Raw genomic sequence first — 19,487 nt, 5'->3', positions numbered from 1 at the left:
AATAATCTGATAGAAGAGGGAAAAGGAAAACAAGAGGAGAGGAGGGAGAGGGGACCCAGGGAGAAGTAATAGGCAGGTGGGAAGAAGTGAATGGTAAGAGTGGGGTATAGGGAAAGGAGGATATTGCTTTGTATTTCCAGCATCCTCAGACTTTCTCGTGTTTATGATATACAAGTTTTTGCTTTTGAAAACAAAGCAGCATTTCATCAAATGATAAAGGTGAAGCACCAAGGGAAGAGTTTGAATTCTTGCATACAACAAAACATAGTTGTGATTTTTGAGGTCAATCAACCCATCCCTAGGACCTCTTTACTGGAGTTCCTCATGGCAATGATTTCTGCACAACCATCTTCAATTGTTTCATCAGATGGCAGCTCCCAAATCTTTCTGCACCACAACGTGGCAAGATGAGGGTGGTAAGTGCATAGGAAAACCACTAAAAGCACGTGCCACTCCAAGCTCGGAAATATATTTTGTTTCTTGTTTCTCTTGTGCTTCTGGTGAAGGTGCCACTGTGGTAGCACTTTCACCAGAAGGATTGTGGTGGTCCAAGAAGGTGGCTAAAAGTTAATTAGTAAAGGGCAATCTATGCTGGCCTTGATACTCAAGTACCCAAAACTAATAATGAAATGTACTGTACCTCAGTGAAAAATACTAGAGAAGCAATACTGCCTGAATACGTTCAAAAGAAAAAGGAGACATTTAGGTTTGGGAGACATTGTAATGATCAGAAGATACTGGTTCTGGATCTTAAGAAAGAACTTGCCCTTACTCCCCAATAATTGTCATAGTTCATATAGTTGTAATAACTCAGATGTCCTTGCATTTAATTGGTGAAGTCTCAGTCTTAGGGTTCAACTTTTCTAGACAAATTTTATGTCTCTTTTGAAGGAATGATTTTGAAGATACCCTTTTCACCACCCCCCCCCACCACCCCGCAAACCTTCCCCACTTCAGTGGCAAGAAAACTTATGTTTAGATTCATTCCCCTTGCTCATATCAACAAATTGTTCAATGCTTGTTTACACTTTCCACAAAAACATTGGAAGAGTATATTTTAGTATTTTATTATTAATAAATGGATTTCTGAGGACTGAGAACGCTGATGTTGCTGCCTTTTACTGTGACAGCACTTTACATGAAAACTTGTTCAAACATTATTTGCAGAGAGGTAGGCCATTCCAGGTGCTGAAAATTAATGTTTGTAAGACACCATTGAGATGTTTCTAGTTTTTATTTTGTTGATATTCTGCTCTATCACTCATTAATATCCCTGTCTTATAGGTAGCCACACATTCACTGTGGAGTATTAAAATCACAGTACTGATTAAACCAGACCACGAGAATCGAGTCAGTCAAGTCAGTGTCTCCAGTGTGAAAACTGGAATAGCAAATACATTTGGTAAGTAATTGTGATGTCGGAATCTTCTGGGCTGAAACAGGAAACTGGTGTTTAGAATCGCCAAGGATTTAGAATTGGTCTAAATCTTGGAAAGATCTGACAAGAGGACAAAAATTCACTAACGATTTTTTTTCCCCATGTTAAATTTGGAAACCATAAACTGCCTCATGCACGATTTGACTGGTATTTCTGAATATCATCTGCAGGAATCTGAGGCGGTAGAGAGCCCATGATGCAGAAAAGTGCAGTTTAATAACAATAGGAAGCCACATAATTATTGAGAATGCTAAATAAATCACACTTGCATTTCAGCATTTGGGCTCTTCAAATGTTACAGGTAAATCAGATTAAATAAATTCAGGCAAAAATTACTTTGGGTTTGAAGTGTGCAATCGACACAAGCCTATTCCGAGGGACCTTATGAAATATAACATTGGTCCTTAATTAAATGATGTACATTTTGGGCCGTTGATTCAGAACTGATGGGCTGTATTGCACAAAAGGATATAGAACAGTACTGCACGGGAACAGGCTCTTCAGCCTATGATAAGTGTGCCGACTGTAATGCCAATCCAAACTAATCCCATCAATCTGCACATGGGCTGCATCCCTCCTTTGCCTACCTGCTCACATGCCTGCCAGTATGCTTGTAAAATGTTTCAATTTCACCACTTCCCCTGGCAGGGCATGTCAGGCATCTACCTCTCTCTCTCTCTCCTTTAACCTGTCTTCCTCTCACTTTAAAGCTACACCAACTAGTATTTGACATTTGCACCCTGGGGAAAAGGCTCTGACTACCTACTCTATGTATTTATTTTATTTAGAGATACGGCATGGTTACGGGCCCTCTAGCCTAGTGAGTCCATGCCACCCAATTACATCCATATGACCAGTTTACCTACTAATTCATCCATCTTTGGAATGTGGCAGAAAACCAGAGTTCCAGAGGAAACCACACACTCACAGGGAGAATGTATAAACTCCTTACAGACAGCAGGCAGAATGGAACCTGGGTTGCTGGTGCTGTAATAGCATTAAGCTAACCATTATGCCACCCTGCTGCCCTCTCATAATTCTATATACGTCCATCAAGTGACTTTGGATTAATAAACAGTGAGTTTTCCTTTGGAAATATGGTTTGTACAAAGAGATGACATGACAGTTCACACCTTATGCTTTCGACAAAAATTGATATCCTCCCTGCAGATTTCAATGTTTGTTATCTGGCTGGTGAAAGTATGTAACCTATACCAACCCTGATGTGTCTTTTCTCTTCAGGGAATAAAGGAGCAGTTGGTGTTTCATTCCTCTTCAATGGAACATCCCTGGGTTTTGTCAACTGTCATTTAACGTCTGGGAGTGAAAAAGTTCTCAGGTATATAGACTAATTTATTTTAGCCAGTTAAAGTCAGATTGGGGGATAGACTGTTCAACTATCAGGCTTTTGAAACACCTCAGTGCATAGCTTAGTGCTGGCTGATCTGTGCAAGGGAGCTGCTTGCCTTTCTAGTATTGATTTGACATAGAATATTGAAATTTTACTAAGCTCACTGTTAATCCCAACCGCAATAAAATGGCAGAACATAATGTTGCGTTGTGCGGTTGGGGAAATTTGACCTATATGCCTAGCATTGTTGAGAGCGATGGCAAGGTGTCCGCCTTGAATAGCAGTGAGGCATGAGTTGGCTTTGGTTTTGAGCTACAGCAGTGAATCCAGGTAAACTGGATCAGAGAGAAAGAAAAATTGTCTGTTTTCTACAGTGAGCTACATGAGACTTAAGACGTGGAGAGGGGAAGATTTTAAGAGGGCTGGAGTCATTTTAGGGATCAAGGTTTTATGGAACTGTTTTTGAGAGGACCATTCTCCTCCTGACTTGATGCATGCTTTGGGATCTAGTTATGAATCACCCCATGCACATTTAGTGTTGGTGTCTGCAACTTTAACCTGACCTATCTTGGATGTAAATTTCCTCTGTTGGTTCCATTTCAGGCGAAACCAGAACTATTTGGATATTCTCCGATTGTTATCGTTGGGCGATAAGAAACTCAGTTCTTTTGACATTGCTCTGCGCTTCACTCACATCTTCTGGTTTGGTGACCTAAACTATCGACTTGATATGGACATCCAGGTACTCCTGACTTCCTTTCTGCTTTATTGGAAGCCTGATGACCACATGGACAAAGAAAAGAATAGGGAATGCTAGCTAACTCCATCCAGTTCTCTCAAAATCTCCAATTCATTGGCTGCTCACTGCTTCCCTTAGTTCTTTCTTCCTCCAGAAACACATTTATATACCTGCACTCATTCACACTCCTTTACACTGCCACCTTGTTAAATTATTCATTGACTTGACTCTTTCACACAGTCAGCGTAATAGTTCAGCGTCAGTCACATTTTGCAATATGCTCAAGGTGGAGTCACAACCATACAGCTGGGACGCTCATAAAGCAAAATTAGGCTATTCAGTCCATTGAGTCTACTCAGCTATTCCATCATAGCTGATTTATTACCTTTCTCAACCTCATTCTGTTGCCTTCTCTACATAACCTTTCACACCCTTACTAATCAAGAACTTATCATCCTCTGTTTTAGATATATCCAATGACTTGGCCTCCACAGCCATCTGTGGAAATGAATAGATTCCGAAAAAAAAAGTTCTTCTCACCTATGCTCTAGAGGAATGCCCTTGTATTCGGAGGCTGTGCCCTCTGGTCATAGATTCCCCCACCAGAGGAAATTGCTTCTGCATATTCCCTCTAGACATCAGGGATGTCCATTGGGTAACTGAGAAGCTCTGTTGCTGCACCCCTGTGATATTGTGCCTCTGGAGGAACATTTCCTCTTCTCTGGAAGGAGGAAGTTTTGTGGTAAAGGAGTAGGATATATCTGCTGGATTTTGTGAAGCTCCTGTTCATTGGTTGCTACTATAAGTTGTGTTGTGGCTCAATGTAGATTTCTTCTCCTTTCAACTGAGGGTAAAAAGTAAGCAGAAGACCCTTGCATCCTTTCATCCTTCATTCCCTTCCAGAGAACACCCAGACAAAAATCATGATGATCACTGGTGCTTCACCTTCTAATGTCCAAGCTGTAACCTGTGGGAATGTTCTTGATGAGGGTTGTGGTAAACAGCAGGAGCATAACTTGAAAACACTTGAGGGAATAAAACCATGTTGGAAGGTGGAGTGAACTTTAGGATGGAAGGTGGAGTGGACTTTAGGATGGAAGGTGGAGTGAACTTTAGGATGGAAGGTGGAGTGGACTTTAGGATGGAAGGTGGAGTGAACTTTAGGATGGAAGGTGGAGTGGACTTTAGGATGGAAGGTGGAGTGGACTTTAGGATGGATGGTGGAGTGGACTTTAGGATGGAAGGTGGAGTGGACTTTAGGATGGAAGATAGATGATATGAGAGGAAAAATGTTCTTTTGGGCACCCAATCCAATGAAGAGAATCTTATTATACTTTATCTTTTAGGATATTTTAAACTACATCAGCAAAAAGGAATTTGAAGCAATACTGACTGTGGACCAACTGAATTTGGAACAAGAGAAAGGAAAAGTGTTCTTGAACTTCAGTGAGTACAATTTTCATGATATAGACGTATGAAATTTTTGCTATGTTGTTTTCAAACATATAAGTATAGACTGCCATGATACAATAGTAGCTAGCGGGATGCTGTTACTTGTTGGGCTGTTCCAGAGTTTGGAGTCAGTTCTGGCACCATCTGTAAAGAGTCTGTATGTTCTCTCCGTGAACTACAAGGGTTTCCTCCAGGTGCTCTGGTTTCTTCCCACAATCCAATGACATACTGGTTAGTAGGTTAATCGAACACTGTAAATTTTCCTGTGATCTGGCTAGTGTTAATTAGGTAGGTCACTGAGTGGTGTGGCTCGTTGGGCTGGAGGAATTGTTCACTCGTAATCTCTAAAACAAACAATCAATAAATAAATATTTAAATGTCCAGGCATTTTAACATCTGAGGTACTTGTGACTTTCGGATTGCAGCAGAGCCAAAATGAAACCTACTTCACATCCTGTTCTGTAAATTCTATCCAGCTAAATACATTGTTGACCATCTTCGGGTTTAGTTCATATGGCAAAACATGGTTACTGCACCATATAGTTAACGTCATTTCTTCCCAAGGTGAAATACCAATGACGTTAAAATTGAGAAATGAATAAACTGTGGCCAAGTGAAACTCAAGGGAATAAAGGTTTGCATTTATACAGTATAGTTTTGTATGCAAAACCACTTTAAATCCAGCACTGGGTATTTTTGCTTGTACTGTGGTTGTTGCAATGCAGGTGATTTCTTTTACTAATTTGTGCATAGAAAGCATTAACCAATAGCAATGACAAATTTAAGTGTGTACCAGTCACACATTGGCTGAGGGTAGCTAACTTCTCATGATCCCTTCAAAAATCTGCATGCAGATAGGGACCATTTTAAAGTCTCATCTTCAAAGATGTCAAATTCAATTCCTTCAGTGCTGCACTAAAATGTGAGCCTTGATTTTGGTGCCCATCCACAGAGTAGACGTCATTCCACCATCAACAGGTGCAGTTAGTTACTGAATGAAGGAATTCTGTAGTTTTGAGATCATGGGCAAAGAAGATGTTAGAACAAAACCTTACTTTGAACTCAGTGAGAATGTCTATGGCAGCTAGTTACACAACACTTCACATTGAGCTAAGAAGGCACAAAACTTCAAATGAAGTGGAACATCCTTAGTGTTAGTCCATGCATGAAGAGTTACGAGGAAGGATAGAGATTATGATGCAAATTTTACTCTTTCTGCTGTTTAGTCATGTAAGACGTACTCTACATATGGAAACAATATTTAATTGCAAAATATATTTTTGGCCTTACAGACATATGTTTTGTCAGAATTACTGATGATGACTCATATCAATTTGTTTCATATCTTCAGTGAGTGCAGTAACTAACAATCTATAAGGCAGTTTTTGATCATCTTTGGTAATATGCAGCATTTATAGGAAGTTAAGATACACATTAGTCACATGTGTAATAATTACCACATTATATGGTCTTATGGTCTATGTTACTGATGAAGTGTATTTATTATGAGCCATTAACTTTTCCATTATTGGACACAATCTTTGCCCTCGTGACCTTCTTTCTACATCCGACAGGTGAAGAAGAAATCACCTTCCCTCCTACCTATCGATATGAGCGGAACACCAGAGACATCTACTCATGGCAGAAGCATAAAACTACTGGAGTAAGTACGATTTAGCTCTTTGTTCTCTTAACTTAATGCCTTCACTTCTTATTTGCTGCTCAAGCACACTACTAGCAGAGTGTCAAAGAGGCAGAGGTGGATGTTGCAAGAAGGCCAACAGAACACAAAATTATGGAAGCGGTCTGCATATTTAGAATAAGCATGGGAGTTTGGAGAACAAATTTAGTTCTGAAGGCACAGGAAATTGACTATAAAATGGAAATGATTGAGAACTAAATATTGCAGCCTAAGGGTATTATACAAAAATGAGCAGGGACAAGAGCACAATATTGATGAAGGCATACATTTAGAAATTAGACACTTTCACACAATCTTTTATTCAATTCAAGTTCAATTCGACCATACACGAATACCCACGTATACGGTCAAATGAGACAGTGGAACTCTGGAGCCAAGGTGCAAAACATAGACCAACAGTCAGACGCAGCACAAAGTACATATAACGCATACAAGATAGAAAACGCATGTAAGATATCAGTAAAATACAGCCATACAAACAAATAACCCAGAGCCTGAGTCCATGAATGCCGCAGGAATCTGCAGTTGATCACAATTCAGCTTGTCTTCTGCCAAGTGACCACTGGGGGCAGCACTCACTCCAGACTGGACACTGCACCATGTCACTCTCCCCCTGGTGGTAGGCGTGCACAGGTATAGCCATGGGTACCAGCTATGCCCAAAGGTGCAGCCATGGGCACCCGTATGCATCCCAACTATGCCTGCCTTTTTGTTGGCTTTGTGGAACAGTCCATGCTCGAAGCCTATATGGGTATCCGTCCCCCTCTTTTCCTTCGCTACAATGACAACTACATTGGTGCTGCTTCCTGCATGCATGCTAAGCTTGTTGATTTTATTAACTTTGCCTCCAACTTTCACCCTGCCCTCAAATTTACCTGGTCCATTTCTGACACCTCCCTCCCATTTCTTGATCTTTCTGTCTCTATCTCTGAAGATGGCTTATCTACTGATATCTACTATAAGCCTACGGACTCTCACAGCTACCTGGACTATTCCTCTTCCCACCTTGTCTCTTGCAAAAATGCTATCCCCTACTCACAATTCCTCCGTCTCCAACACATCTACTCTTAGAATGAGGCTATTCATTCCAGGACAAAGGATATGTCTTCCTTTTTTAAAGAAAGGGGCTTCCCTTCTTCCACCATCAACTCTGCTCTCAAACGCATCTCTCCCATTTCCAGCACATCTGCCCTCACCCCATCTGCCCGCCACCCCACTCAGGATAGGGTTCCCCTTGTCCTCACCTACCACCCCACCAGCCTCCGGGTCCAACATATAATTCTCCGTAACTTCCGCCACCTCCAATGGGATCCAACCACCAAGCACATCTTTCCCTCCCCCCTTTCTACTTTCCACAGGGATCGCTCCCTATGTGATTCCCTGTCTATACATTTCCCCCCCTCCCATCCCTTCCCACCTATCTCCCTCCTGGCACTTATCCTTGTAAATGGAACAAGTGCTACACCTGCCCTTACACTTCCTCCCTCACCACCATTCAGGGCCCCAGACAGTCCTTCCAGGTGAAGTGTCACTTCACCTGTGAGTCGGATGGTGTGGTATACTGTGTCGGATGCTCCTGGTGTTGCCTTTTATATATTGGTGAGACCCGACGCAGACTGGAAGACCGTTTCGCTGAACACCTACGCTCAGTCCGCCAGAGAAAGCAGGATCTCCCAGTGGCCACACGTTTTAATTCAACGTCCCATTCCTATTCTAATATGTCAGTCCATGGCCTCTTCTACTGTCAAGATGAAGCCAAACTCAGGTTGGAGGAACAACACCTTATATTCTATCCAGGTAACCTCCAACCGGATGGCATGAACATTGATTTCTCTAACTTCCGTTAATGCCCCTCTTCCCTTTCTTACTCCATCCCTTATTTATCTGTCTATTTATTTATTTATTTCCCTTTTTTCTCTTTTCCCTCTCTTTTTTCTCTCTCTGCCCCTCTCACAATAACTCCTTGCCTGCTCTCCATCTTCCTCTGGTGCTTCCCTCCCCCTTTCTTTCTCCCTAGGCCTCCCATTCCATGGTCCTCTCCCTTCTCCAGCTCTGTATCCCTTTTGCCAATCAACTTTCCAATTCTTAGCTTCACCCCACCCCCTCCGGTCTTCTCCTATCATTTTGGATCTCCCCCTACCCCTCCCACTTTCAAATCTCTTACTATCTCTTCTTCTAGTTAGTCCTGACAAAGGGTCTCGTCCCGAAACGTCAACTGTGCTTCTTCCTATAGGTGCTGCCTGGCCTGCTGCGTTTCACCAGCATTTTGTGTGTGTTGCTATGATATCTTTGTGTATGTCTCATTCGGTAATTGGCCCACATATATTAGTACACACTTCTCCCTAGCCAAGGCCGATATTCATTCTGCAATAGTTAATAATTAACTGATGACATCACAGGTCACATGGCATTCACTCAGTCAACTTTTATAGTAATGGTGCATCCAGGAGAAAACTCTTCCCTCTAATATCTCGTCACACAAAGTTACTATCAGGTAGGAGGGACTGAACCCTGAAGGCACACACTCAGCAATTCAGGAACAGCTTCTTCCCCTCTGCCATCCAATTCTTAAATGGACATTGAACCTGTGAACACTATTTCACTTTTTTAATATATGTTATTTCTGCTTTGCATGATTTTTAATCTATTCAATATATACATACTGTAATTGATTTACTTATTTATCTATTTATTATTATTTTTCTCCTATATTATGTATGGCATTGAACTGCTGTTGCTAAGTTAATAAATCTCACAACACATGCCGGTGACAATAAATCTGATTTTGATTCTGATCAGGAGCATATTGAGCAGGTTTGGGAAGGATGTGGGAATTAAAGATTAAATACTACCAGATCAGTATCCTGCATACAGTATTTGCCAATATTAAAGTTCTTTAGTCAGCATTATGGAAAATTAATCAGAAACTCCATTTCACGGAGCGTAGCCTTTTTCATTAAAATAATTTCTGGAATGTATACTCAATTATTGTCTCTTTGATTAGCCTGCAGACTGCAGTAGTGTGGGGCACTCTAGTTTGGGCTAATTCGTCTGTAACAAGAAGTCACCTTTCCCATTCTGATATGTCAGTCTATAAGCTTCCTCTATTGCCACGATGAGGCCACTCTCAGCTTGGAGGAGAGTGTTCCACCTCATATTCCACCTTGAAGGCGTCTAACTTGTTGGCATGAAGTTTGATTTCTCTAACATCAAATAGTTTCTCCCACCTCCCCCTTCTCTCCTTTATCATTTCCTATTCTGGCTCTTCTCTTCTCCTCACCATCTCCATCTAGTGCCCCGCCTCCTCCTTTTTTTCCCTTAGTCTACTCTCCTCTATTTCAGCTTCCTTCATCCTCAACCCTTTACTTTCTCCACCAATCACCTCCGAGCTTCTCTCCTTACTGCCCCTCCCTCCACTAGTTATCTTCCACCTCACCTGGCTTCCCCTATCATCTCCTAGCTTCTACTCCTTCCCTCACCCAATCCTTATTTTGACTTGTTCTCCTTCCCTTTCCAGTCCTGGTCACATTATTTATTCCTTTCCATAGATGTTGCTCGACCTGCTGAGTTACTCCACTATTTTGTATGTGTTACTCTGGGCTAATTTGTCACATGGGCAAGGTTGTTGATGATGTATGGGAGTTCAACACACACTGGAGATCCCTCTGACCCACTCCTCAACATCCATCCTCATTTCTAGGGCAAATGTTGCTCTACTGTTTTGTGGTTTCCTTGGGAAAGTTCCTGAAAGTGTTATTCAAGATCAGGTGAGACCGTAGATCAACATGCCATCAGATTTTATTTTCCACTTGAAGCCAATATATTTTGCATTTAACAGGGGAACAGATAATAGCAGACAACACTGCAGACAAATGATAGCATCAGATAGCATCTGTGGAGAGGAAGACCATCAAAATTTTGAGTTAATGCAGAGATACTGAAAGAGAGGTAGAGAAATTTTAGATATATTGTTTTGAGCTTTGTAAATCTTCACATTCAGGAGCTAGGCTTTTTGAATGAAATGCAAATTTCTATGCGTTATTCAGCTTAAAAAAAAGCAGAAAACCAAAGCTTTCCTTATTGATGTTCTTTGTCTCTGCTATAGATAAGGATAAATGTTCCTTCTTGGTGCGATAGAGTCCTGTGGAAATCCTACCCTGAGACATATAATCAATGTACTTCATACGGTGAGTAACCTCAATCCTCCGCTAATAAAAGAAAGGAGGTTAATTGGAAAGGATGGTCCATGTCCTCTGGCCATTCCTTCTCTGACATTTCCCTCTAAGGTGAACTGCAGCAACCTTTCAAATGTAAACACTACAGCTACTTATGTTTTTCGAGAACAAACCCAGCACAAAATGAGGGCATATTTTGCATGTGCGAGCATACTGTGTCTATGAATTATAATGAACAAAGCTTTAAACTTAACACAGCAGCTGCTTGAAGCTAGTTTTCAAGGCAATAAAAAATTGTTTGCGAACCACTTATTATTTCTGTTTTTTCAAAAGTGTAGATGGACGTTTTTTTTAACCCCTGTGCACCTGATTTCTTGAATAATGCTGCAAATAAATATTAGCTCCTGCACATGTACTCAGAAGTTACCTGAGCATTGAGAATCATAGAGACAGAGGACATTACAGCACAGAAACAGTTCCTTCGGCCCATTCAGTCTGTGCTGAACTATTAATCTTCCTAGGCCTATGTGGTGAACTATGTGCCTGTTGGGACACGCCCCTGCTGACTGCTCCTGTGGCTCCTCCCACAGGCCCCTGTATAAAGGAGACCTGCGGCCTGAAGATCGGCCTCATTCTCCAGGACCTTGTATGATAGACACTCACTCCTGGTTCCTTCTTCCAGTCAATAAAAGCCGATATCTCGCCTACGTCTCAGTGTGAGTTATTGATGGTGCATCAATTTTATTGACTGGAAGTTTTAAAACATGGAACCCGTTTTGCGTCCGGACCGGTTGGATTTGGACCCTCAAGACCCTGACGCAGCTCTCGCTTTTGAACACTGGCTTGCATGCTTCCAATCGTACTTGGCGGAGCTTCGTGCGACTGAACCCGCCGTTATGCACAGAATCCTACTCTCGAGGGTCTCCTCCAAAGTTTACTCCTTTATCCGGGACCTGCCGACCTACGAAGGGGCACTGGACGCCCTCAAACGACAGTACCTGCGGCCGGTGAACACCGTCTACGCAAGACATCGCTTAGCTACCCGGCAACAGCGGCCTGGCGAATCGTGCGCTGAGTTTCTCCGAGCACTACAGACACTCGTCCGAGCTTGTGACTGCAAGACGCTCACGGCAGAACAGCATGCGGAGCTGCTGGTGCGAGACGCCTTTGTGACGGGACTGAGGTCAGTGTACATGCGCCAGCGGCTGCTGGAGAACTCGGATCTTACCTTAAGCTCGGCGATAGAGAAGGCCAACGCTCTAGAAGCTGCGCGGCATAACGCCGACGCTGTCCAGTCGCGCGATTCCCCGCCGGTTTCGTGGACGCCTCAGACCCCGCCACCGCCGGCTCCCGGGAGCGAATTCGCCAACGCCGCCGCCAGTCGCCATTCCACGAGCTCCCCGACCCAGACCACGGCTGTGGCCCGTAAGCAACTCGTGCTTTGTTATTTCTGTGGCCAAAAGAAACATCCTCGACGACGCTGTCCAGCGCGAGAAGCGACCTGCTCCAGCTGCGGAAAGCGGGGCCACTTCGCCAAGGTCTGTAAGTCTCAACCTCGAGCGGAGTGCAGCGCTGCGGGTGAAACGTGGGGGCCGCCATCTTGCATGCCGGGATGTGGGCGGCCATCTTTGTCGACGTCAGCATGCCCCGCCCCCGATCCTCGGACGCTGACCGGGTACCCCGGATGTGAGCGGCCATCTTTGTCGGCGTCAGCATGCCCCGCCCCCGATCCTCCGATGCTGGCCGGGTACCCCGACGGCGATCCAACTCTGGCCACTGTGACTCTCGACCAAAGCGCCCCACACCAGCTTGCAAGGTCCATGATGGACATCCAGGTGCAGGGGCATTGGACTGGATGCCTGTTTGACACGGGCAGCACTGGGAGTTTTATTCACCCGGACACAGTGCAACGCTGCGGACTTGCTACGCGGCCGGTCAGTCGGAGGTTCCATTTGGCCTCTGGGTCGCAGTCCGCAGACATCCGGGCGGGTTGTGTAGCGACTTTGGTGGTGCAAGGCACAGTATATCGGGACTTTGAACTGCTGGTCATGCCTAATCTGTGTGCACCTGTGCTATTGGGGCTGGACTTCCAGAGCCATCTCGAAAGTGTGACTATGGTATACGACGGGCCCCTCCCACCACTCACTGTCAAGAATCCTCAGTTTTGTGGGACTTCTTCACATACCCCGCTACTGACCACACACACACACGGACACACACATCCCATCCAGAACCAGGCCAACAGCTGCACTACCGACACTTGCAGCCTCTCCACTCTCAAGATCCCTCCCCCACCGCTGTTCGCCAACCTGACCCCCGACTGTAAACCTGTGGCAACCAAAAGCAGGAGGTACAGCGCGGGGGACCGGGCCTTCATTCGGTCGGAGGTGCAGCGGCTGCTCAGGGAGGGGATCATTGAGCCGAGCACAAGCCCTTGGAGGGCCCAGGTGGTTGTTGTTCGGACTGGGCAGAAAAATAGGATGGTGGTGGACTATAGTCAAACCATCAATAGGTTTACGCAGCTTGACGCATACCCCCTACCCCGCATCGCGGATATGGTCAACCAGATTGCTCAGTATAAGGTGTACTCGACAATAGATCTGAAATCCGCTTATCACCAGCTCCCCATCTGCCCAGAGGACCGCCCCTACACCGCCTTCGAGGCGGGCGGCCGGCTCTATCACTTCCTGCGCGTCCCTTTCGGTGTCACGAATGGTGTCTCTGTCTTCCAGAGGGAAATGGACCGGATGGTGGACCAGTACCAACTGCAGGCCACATTTCCCTATCTGGATAACATCACCATCTGTGGTCATGACAGGCCAGATCACGACGCCAACCTCCAACGGTTTCTCCAAGTGGCCGCAGCTCTGAACCTTACTTATAACAGGGACAAGTGTGTTTTTGGTACCACCCGCCTTGCTATACTTGGGTATGTCGTGGAAAACGGGGTTATTGGGCCTGATCCCGAACGTATGCGCCCCCTGTTAGAGCTCCCTCTTCCCACCACTCTCAAGGCCCTCAGACGGTGCCTGGGGTTTTTTTCCTATTACGCCCAATGGGTCCCCCATTACGCAGACAAGGCTCGCCCCCTGGTCAAGTCTACCTCGTTTCCCCTCTCTGCTGAGGCCTGCGCGGCCTTCAACTGCATTAAAGCGGACATTGCCAAAGCTACGATGCATGCAGTGGACGAGACCGCTCCCTTCCAAGTGGAGTGTGATGCCTCCGATTTCGCTCTGGCTGCTACCCTTAATCAGGAAGGCAGACCAGTAGCATTCTTTTCTCGCACCCTCCAAGGCTCTGAAATTCGGCACTCCGCGGTGGAGAAAGAAGCCCAGGCCATAGTGGAGGCTGTTAGGCACTGGAGGCACTATCTTGCTGGCAAAAGATTCACTGTGCTGACCGACCAGCGCTCGGTTGCGTTCCTGTTCAGCAACCAACAGCGGGGCAAGATCAAAAATGATAAGATTTTGCGGTGGAGGATAGAACTCTCCACCTACACCTATGATATCCTGTACCGGCCTGGCAGACTCAATGAGCCCCCTGATGCCCTATCCCGGGGAACATGTGCTAGCACACAGCTCGACCAGCTGTACGCCCTTCATGCTCAACTTTGCCATCCGGGGGTCACCCGATTTTACCATTTTGTGAAAGCTCGGAACCTGCCGTACTCCCTGGAGGACATCAGGACGATGACCAGGGACTGCCAAATTTGTGCCGAGTGCAAACCGCACTTCTACTGTCCTGACACGGCACAACTTGTCAAGGCCACCCGCCCTTTTGAACGCCTGAGTGTTGACTTTAAGGGCCCCCTTCCCTCCACTGACCGCAATGTCTATTTTCTCAGTGTTATTGACGAGTTCTCACGGTTCCCCTTTGCCATCCCCTGCCCCGACACCACTGCCACGTCCGTCATAAAAGCCCTGCGCCAGCTCTTCACTCTGTTCGGGTATCCCTGCTATATCCACAGTGATAGAGGGTCCTCCTTTATGAGTGAAGAGCTGCGCCAGTACTTGCTAGCTAGGGGCATTGCTACCAGTCGGACCACGAGTTATAATCCCCGGGGTAATGGCCAGGTAGAGCGGGAGAATGCCACAGTGTGGAAGGCCACACTTTTAGCCCTCAAGTCCAAAGGGTTGCCGGTCTCTCGATGGCAGGAGGTCCTCCCTGAGGCACTGCACTCTATCCGCTCTCTGTTATGTACGTCCACCAATGCCACCCCTCACGAACGCCTATTCTCTTTTCCCAGGAAGTCTGTCACTGGGACCACCCTACCAGTTTGGCTGACGTCCCCGGGGCCAGTGCTGCTCCGGAAACATGTGAGGAGCAATAAATACTCCCCGCTGGTAGAGAGGGTTCACCTTCTCCATGCGAACCCCCAGTATGCTTACGTGGTCTTACCTGATGGGCGGGAGGACACGGTCTCCATCCGCGACCTGGCACCCGCAGGTGCAGCAGACCACTACCCTGAAGGCTCTCCGGTAACTGTGAACCCTGCACCAGAGGTGACACCGTACTCACCAGGCCCTACACAGACTCCTCACGACACTTGTATACCGGGCGTTTCGTACGCATTTATACCAGGCGCCTCGCACATGCATGAGGGATCACCGGCGCCTAGTGGGCAAGAACACGCGCAACCCCCGTCCCCTGTGCAATCGCCAATGTTGCCGGCACCTATGCGGTCACAGCCGGTGCTACGTAGATCGCAGCGACAGATTCGACCGCCTGATCGGCTTGACTTGTAAGAACCTTCGCTACATGAGGACTTTTTCAAACGAAGGGGGGGTGAATGTGGTGAACTATGTGCCTGTTGGGACACGCCCCTGCTGACTGCTCCTGTGGCTCCTCCCACAGGCCCCTGTATAAAGGAGACCTGCGGCCTGAAGATCGGCCTCATTCTCCAGGACCTTGTATGATAGACACTCACTCCTGGTTCCTTCTTCCAGTCAATAAAAGCCGATATCTCGCCTACGTCTCAGTGTGAGTTATTGATGGTGCATCAGCCTATTGACCTAGGCCCGAACCAAAGCCCTTTATACCCCATCCCTCCATGTATCTTCCAACCTTGTTGTAACTGATGAAATCAAACCCATATCCACCACTTCCGCTGGCTGGTGGCGTTGGTTCAGCTTAGCCCTACAACACAGAGAGTAACATTTCATTCTCTTTCATTCCTGCAGGCTGCACAGATGACATCATGACCAGTGACCATTCACCTGTCTTTTCTACGTTTGAAGTTGGAGTAACTTCCCAGTTTGTATCTAAGAAAGGTATAAGGACTAAATGATGAACTTGATAAGTTGTACTGCAATACTTGACTTCATGATTCATCAACACATGCATTTGTGTGTGTTGCTCATGACTGCATGGTTAGCTCTTCATATGGATCTAAGTTATGCTTATGCTTCTGGGGTCAACACTGTGGGATACACGTGTCTTCCATTTCTTACACTTAGGGACAAATCTATGATGGAACAAATCTAAGAGGTTCTGCAGATGTTGGAAATTCAGAGTAAACATCCACAAAATGTTGGTGGAACACAGCAGGTCAGGCAGCAGCTATGGAAAGGAATAAAGAGTTGGTGTTTCAGGCCAAGACCCTTCATTAGGACCTGAAATGGCAACTGCTTATTCATTTCCAGAGATACTGCCTGATATGTTGATTTCCTCCAGCATTTTGTGTGATGGAATAAAACTTTCTTCTGATGAGGCCTTCCAGATTTAATCAAAGTAAATAAACATATAAGCTCTGAGGTTACAACTAAAGTGCATGGCATTGTCATACAGAGAGATGTCTCAAGTAAATGTATGGGAATGAGTTTGCCAAGAAAAAGTGTTCTTAATTCATAAAAAAATATAATAAAAATACTATTGGCACATTAGTGATTGGTGATTTTTGAAATGCTATAATGATTCAATATTCAATGTCTTCTCCTGTTTGTCTGTTATTGAAGCAGAGGAAAATTTTGCACTTAAAGGTGTAAGTAAGGAAGTTAGATGTACAGGGATTGTCCATGTACTATTGAGCACTATAACTCTATAATGTTACATAATGTGAGCATTTTCATTAAATGAACAAAAGCATTTTTATACCTAGAAAAACACAGGCATTCAGCCAGGGTTATTTCATTATTGAACATTCCAAATACAGTACTGTACAAAAGTCTTAGGCACAGCTAAGCAATTCTGTAAAGCGAAGATGTTTTCAAAAATATTGGAATGGAATGTTTCTAATTAACAAAAGATTATTACAAAGAGCAGTAAGCAGTAAAAAAATAAAGCAAATTAATATTTGGTGTAAACACCATTTACCTTCAGAACTGCATCAATTCTTTCAGGTACACTGTTGAGCAGTTTTATAAGAAAATCTGCTGATGGGTTGTTCCAAGCACCTTAGAGAACTTTCCACAGTTCTTCTGCAGACTTAGGCTGTCTCACTTAGTGCTGTCTTTCCAGATAATCCCAAACAGTTTTGGTGATATTGAGATCAGGGTCTGTAGAGGCCATACCATTTGAAAACATTTTAAAAAATCAAGGATGTCTAAGACTTTTGCACAGTACTTGTAAGTGGAAGTGTTTTAGAAGTTAGATAAACCCTGTCTGGAAAATCCTTTCATGATGACAGAAAGAATCCACATGGTTGTCAAAGAATTTGAGGGGACACCAATTAAAATTTGTGAAAAAGGATTGTAGTTAGGAATCAACTTGATAAGACAACCGTAAACCTTCAAGTGTTCAATAAACTTCAAACTTGTGTTGGGGACACAAAGGAACAAATCATATTATGAAAAGGTGCTGGTATAGATCATTAAAAATAGTTACATTTATTGAGCTAAATTATTATTTAAACTTCATGATAGTTCTTAATGTTCTTTTTATTCTACACCTATCAATGGTCATTTAGATTCTTATAACTGTTATATAAACAGTTCTGCCATGGTATACTTCTGAATCATTGGATGAATATTTTAAAGCATAGCATGTATAATGTATAGTCATATAGACATGCAACATGAAAAGCTTTTTGGCCCATTGAGTCTACACCAATCATCAACAACCCTTTTATATTAATTCTACACTAGTCCAATTTTCCCATTAACTACCTTTGATTCACCTACTGCCACTCACTGCATACTGGGGAAACATTAGACTGGCTAGTTGACCTTTAAGCCTGCGTGTCTTTGGGATATGGGGAAATACTGCAATGACTGTAGGAAATTCATCTCTGGGTTAAAGAGAAAGCCAGCAAACAGCACCCTGGGTCAGGAATCAACCCAGATCACTGGAGCTATGAGATGAGCATCTCTATGGACTGCATCACAGTGCCAACCATCACAGATAATGATGGTTGTATTTGTATGTTCATGAGTCTGGGTTAGAGATTCTATGTTAATGCAAGTTTTTCTTGTATTTCAGATATTTTTAACTTCAATTAATTATGTTAATTCATGTTTTTTCAGGCCCTTGTAACAGTTCTGGACAAGCTTGCATTGAATTTGAAATTATTGAGGCCATTGTGAAGACAACTTGCAAAACAAAGTTCTTCATTGAATTTCATTCTAGTTGTTTGGAAGGTACGGAAATGTGTAGTCATCAATTTTGTTGATATTATCATCAAATCTTTAATTCTCATGGAAGGTCATTTGCATTCAATGGAGAGGTACCCCAATGATTCAGTCCTGCAGACATGAATTTAGATTCAAGTTTAGATTTTCAAGAATTGTTTGACTGCAATCCAACTTCTCCACTATCAGCCTCAGTCTCTGGGCTGAAATGAGAGAACATAGAACTTAGAAGTTAGCAGCAGAAGATCATTCTACTGGTTGTATCTCTTCTCCCATCCAATGTTCAATGTTTTCAAATCACAGTCAATGATATAATGTCCCTGATTATCATGCTAATTTCATGGAATGTTGCCTTCTCTCCTTAATATTTAACAGTGGCCACATACTGAACACCACTTCAATTTTTTTTTAGCAAGCAGATGTTAGAAGATGCAGCTCTTTTCCATATGTTAAAACATCTGTATATTGTGGTAGGGTTAAAATTTTATTTCAGCCATAACCTAGAATAACCAATAGTCATCCAGCCACCCACTGTGCACACCATCTAATTTTCCTTTATGTTGACTTCAATCAGACAGGCTGCACCTTGTCCTTTATTCAGGGTACAATGTAATTTTATTATCAAAGTATGTTTGCAGTATACAACTCTGAGATTCATCTTCTCCAGACAGCCACAAAACAAAAACAAAAATGTGGTGGCCATTCAAAGAAAAACATCAAAACTTCATGCACAAAAAAATCACACAAATAGCAATAAGAACATCACACTTCTCCATGCGCAAAAAAAAAAAGACACGCAAACAGCAACAAGAACATCAATCACCCCACGCACAAAAAACCTCCAAATTGTGCAAATGGCAACAAGGGCATCAATCAAGCTTAAAAAAAAACAAATTGTGCAAACAGCAACAGGAGCATCAGACTTCCTCCCAACTCACATAAAAACAAGCAAATTGCAGAAACAGCAACAAGAAATGCCCTTGCAGAAAATGACGTTCCCTGCATTGGTAGGTTACTGGATGAAATAGCAGAAATGCCTGCAATCTCAAAACCAACCAATGGGGG

At 44.0% G+C, this 19,487-nt stretch overlaps 1 protein-coding gene across 1 annotated transcript in view; it reads left to right on the top strand.

The window, feature by feature from the left end:
- Positions 1-19,487, top strand: part of LOC132397967 (phosphatidylinositol 3,4,5-trisphosphate 5-phosphatase 2-like) — a 170,698-nt gene that overhangs the window by 114,526 nt on the left and 36,685 nt on the right. Inside the window, exons 14-21 of the mRNA XM_059976816.1 lie at positions 1,285-1,402; positions 2,681-2,777; positions 3,393-3,531; positions 4,875-4,974; positions 6,555-6,643; positions 10,788-10,869; positions 16,038-16,127; positions 18,318-18,431. Coding sequence (XP_059832799.1) covers positions 1,285-1,402; positions 2,681-2,777; positions 3,393-3,531; positions 4,875-4,974; positions 6,555-6,643; positions 10,788-10,869; positions 16,038-16,127; positions 18,318-18,431 — 829 coding nt within the window. The remainder of the gene's footprint in view (positions 1-1,284; positions 1,403-2,680; positions 2,778-3,392; positions 3,532-4,874; positions 4,975-6,554; positions 6,644-10,787; positions 10,870-16,037; positions 16,128-18,317; positions 18,432-19,487) is intronic.

The sequence above is a fragment of the Hypanus sabinus genome, chromosome 8 (genome assembly GCF_030144855.1).
Source record: "Hypanus sabinus isolate sHypSab1 chromosome 8, sHypSab1.hap1, whole genome shotgun sequence".
NCBI classification, from domain to species: Eukaryota; Metazoa; Chordata; class Chondrichthyes; order Myliobatiformes; family Dasyatidae; genus Hypanus; species Hypanus sabinus.
This window is presented reverse-complemented; position numbering and strand designations above follow the sequence as displayed.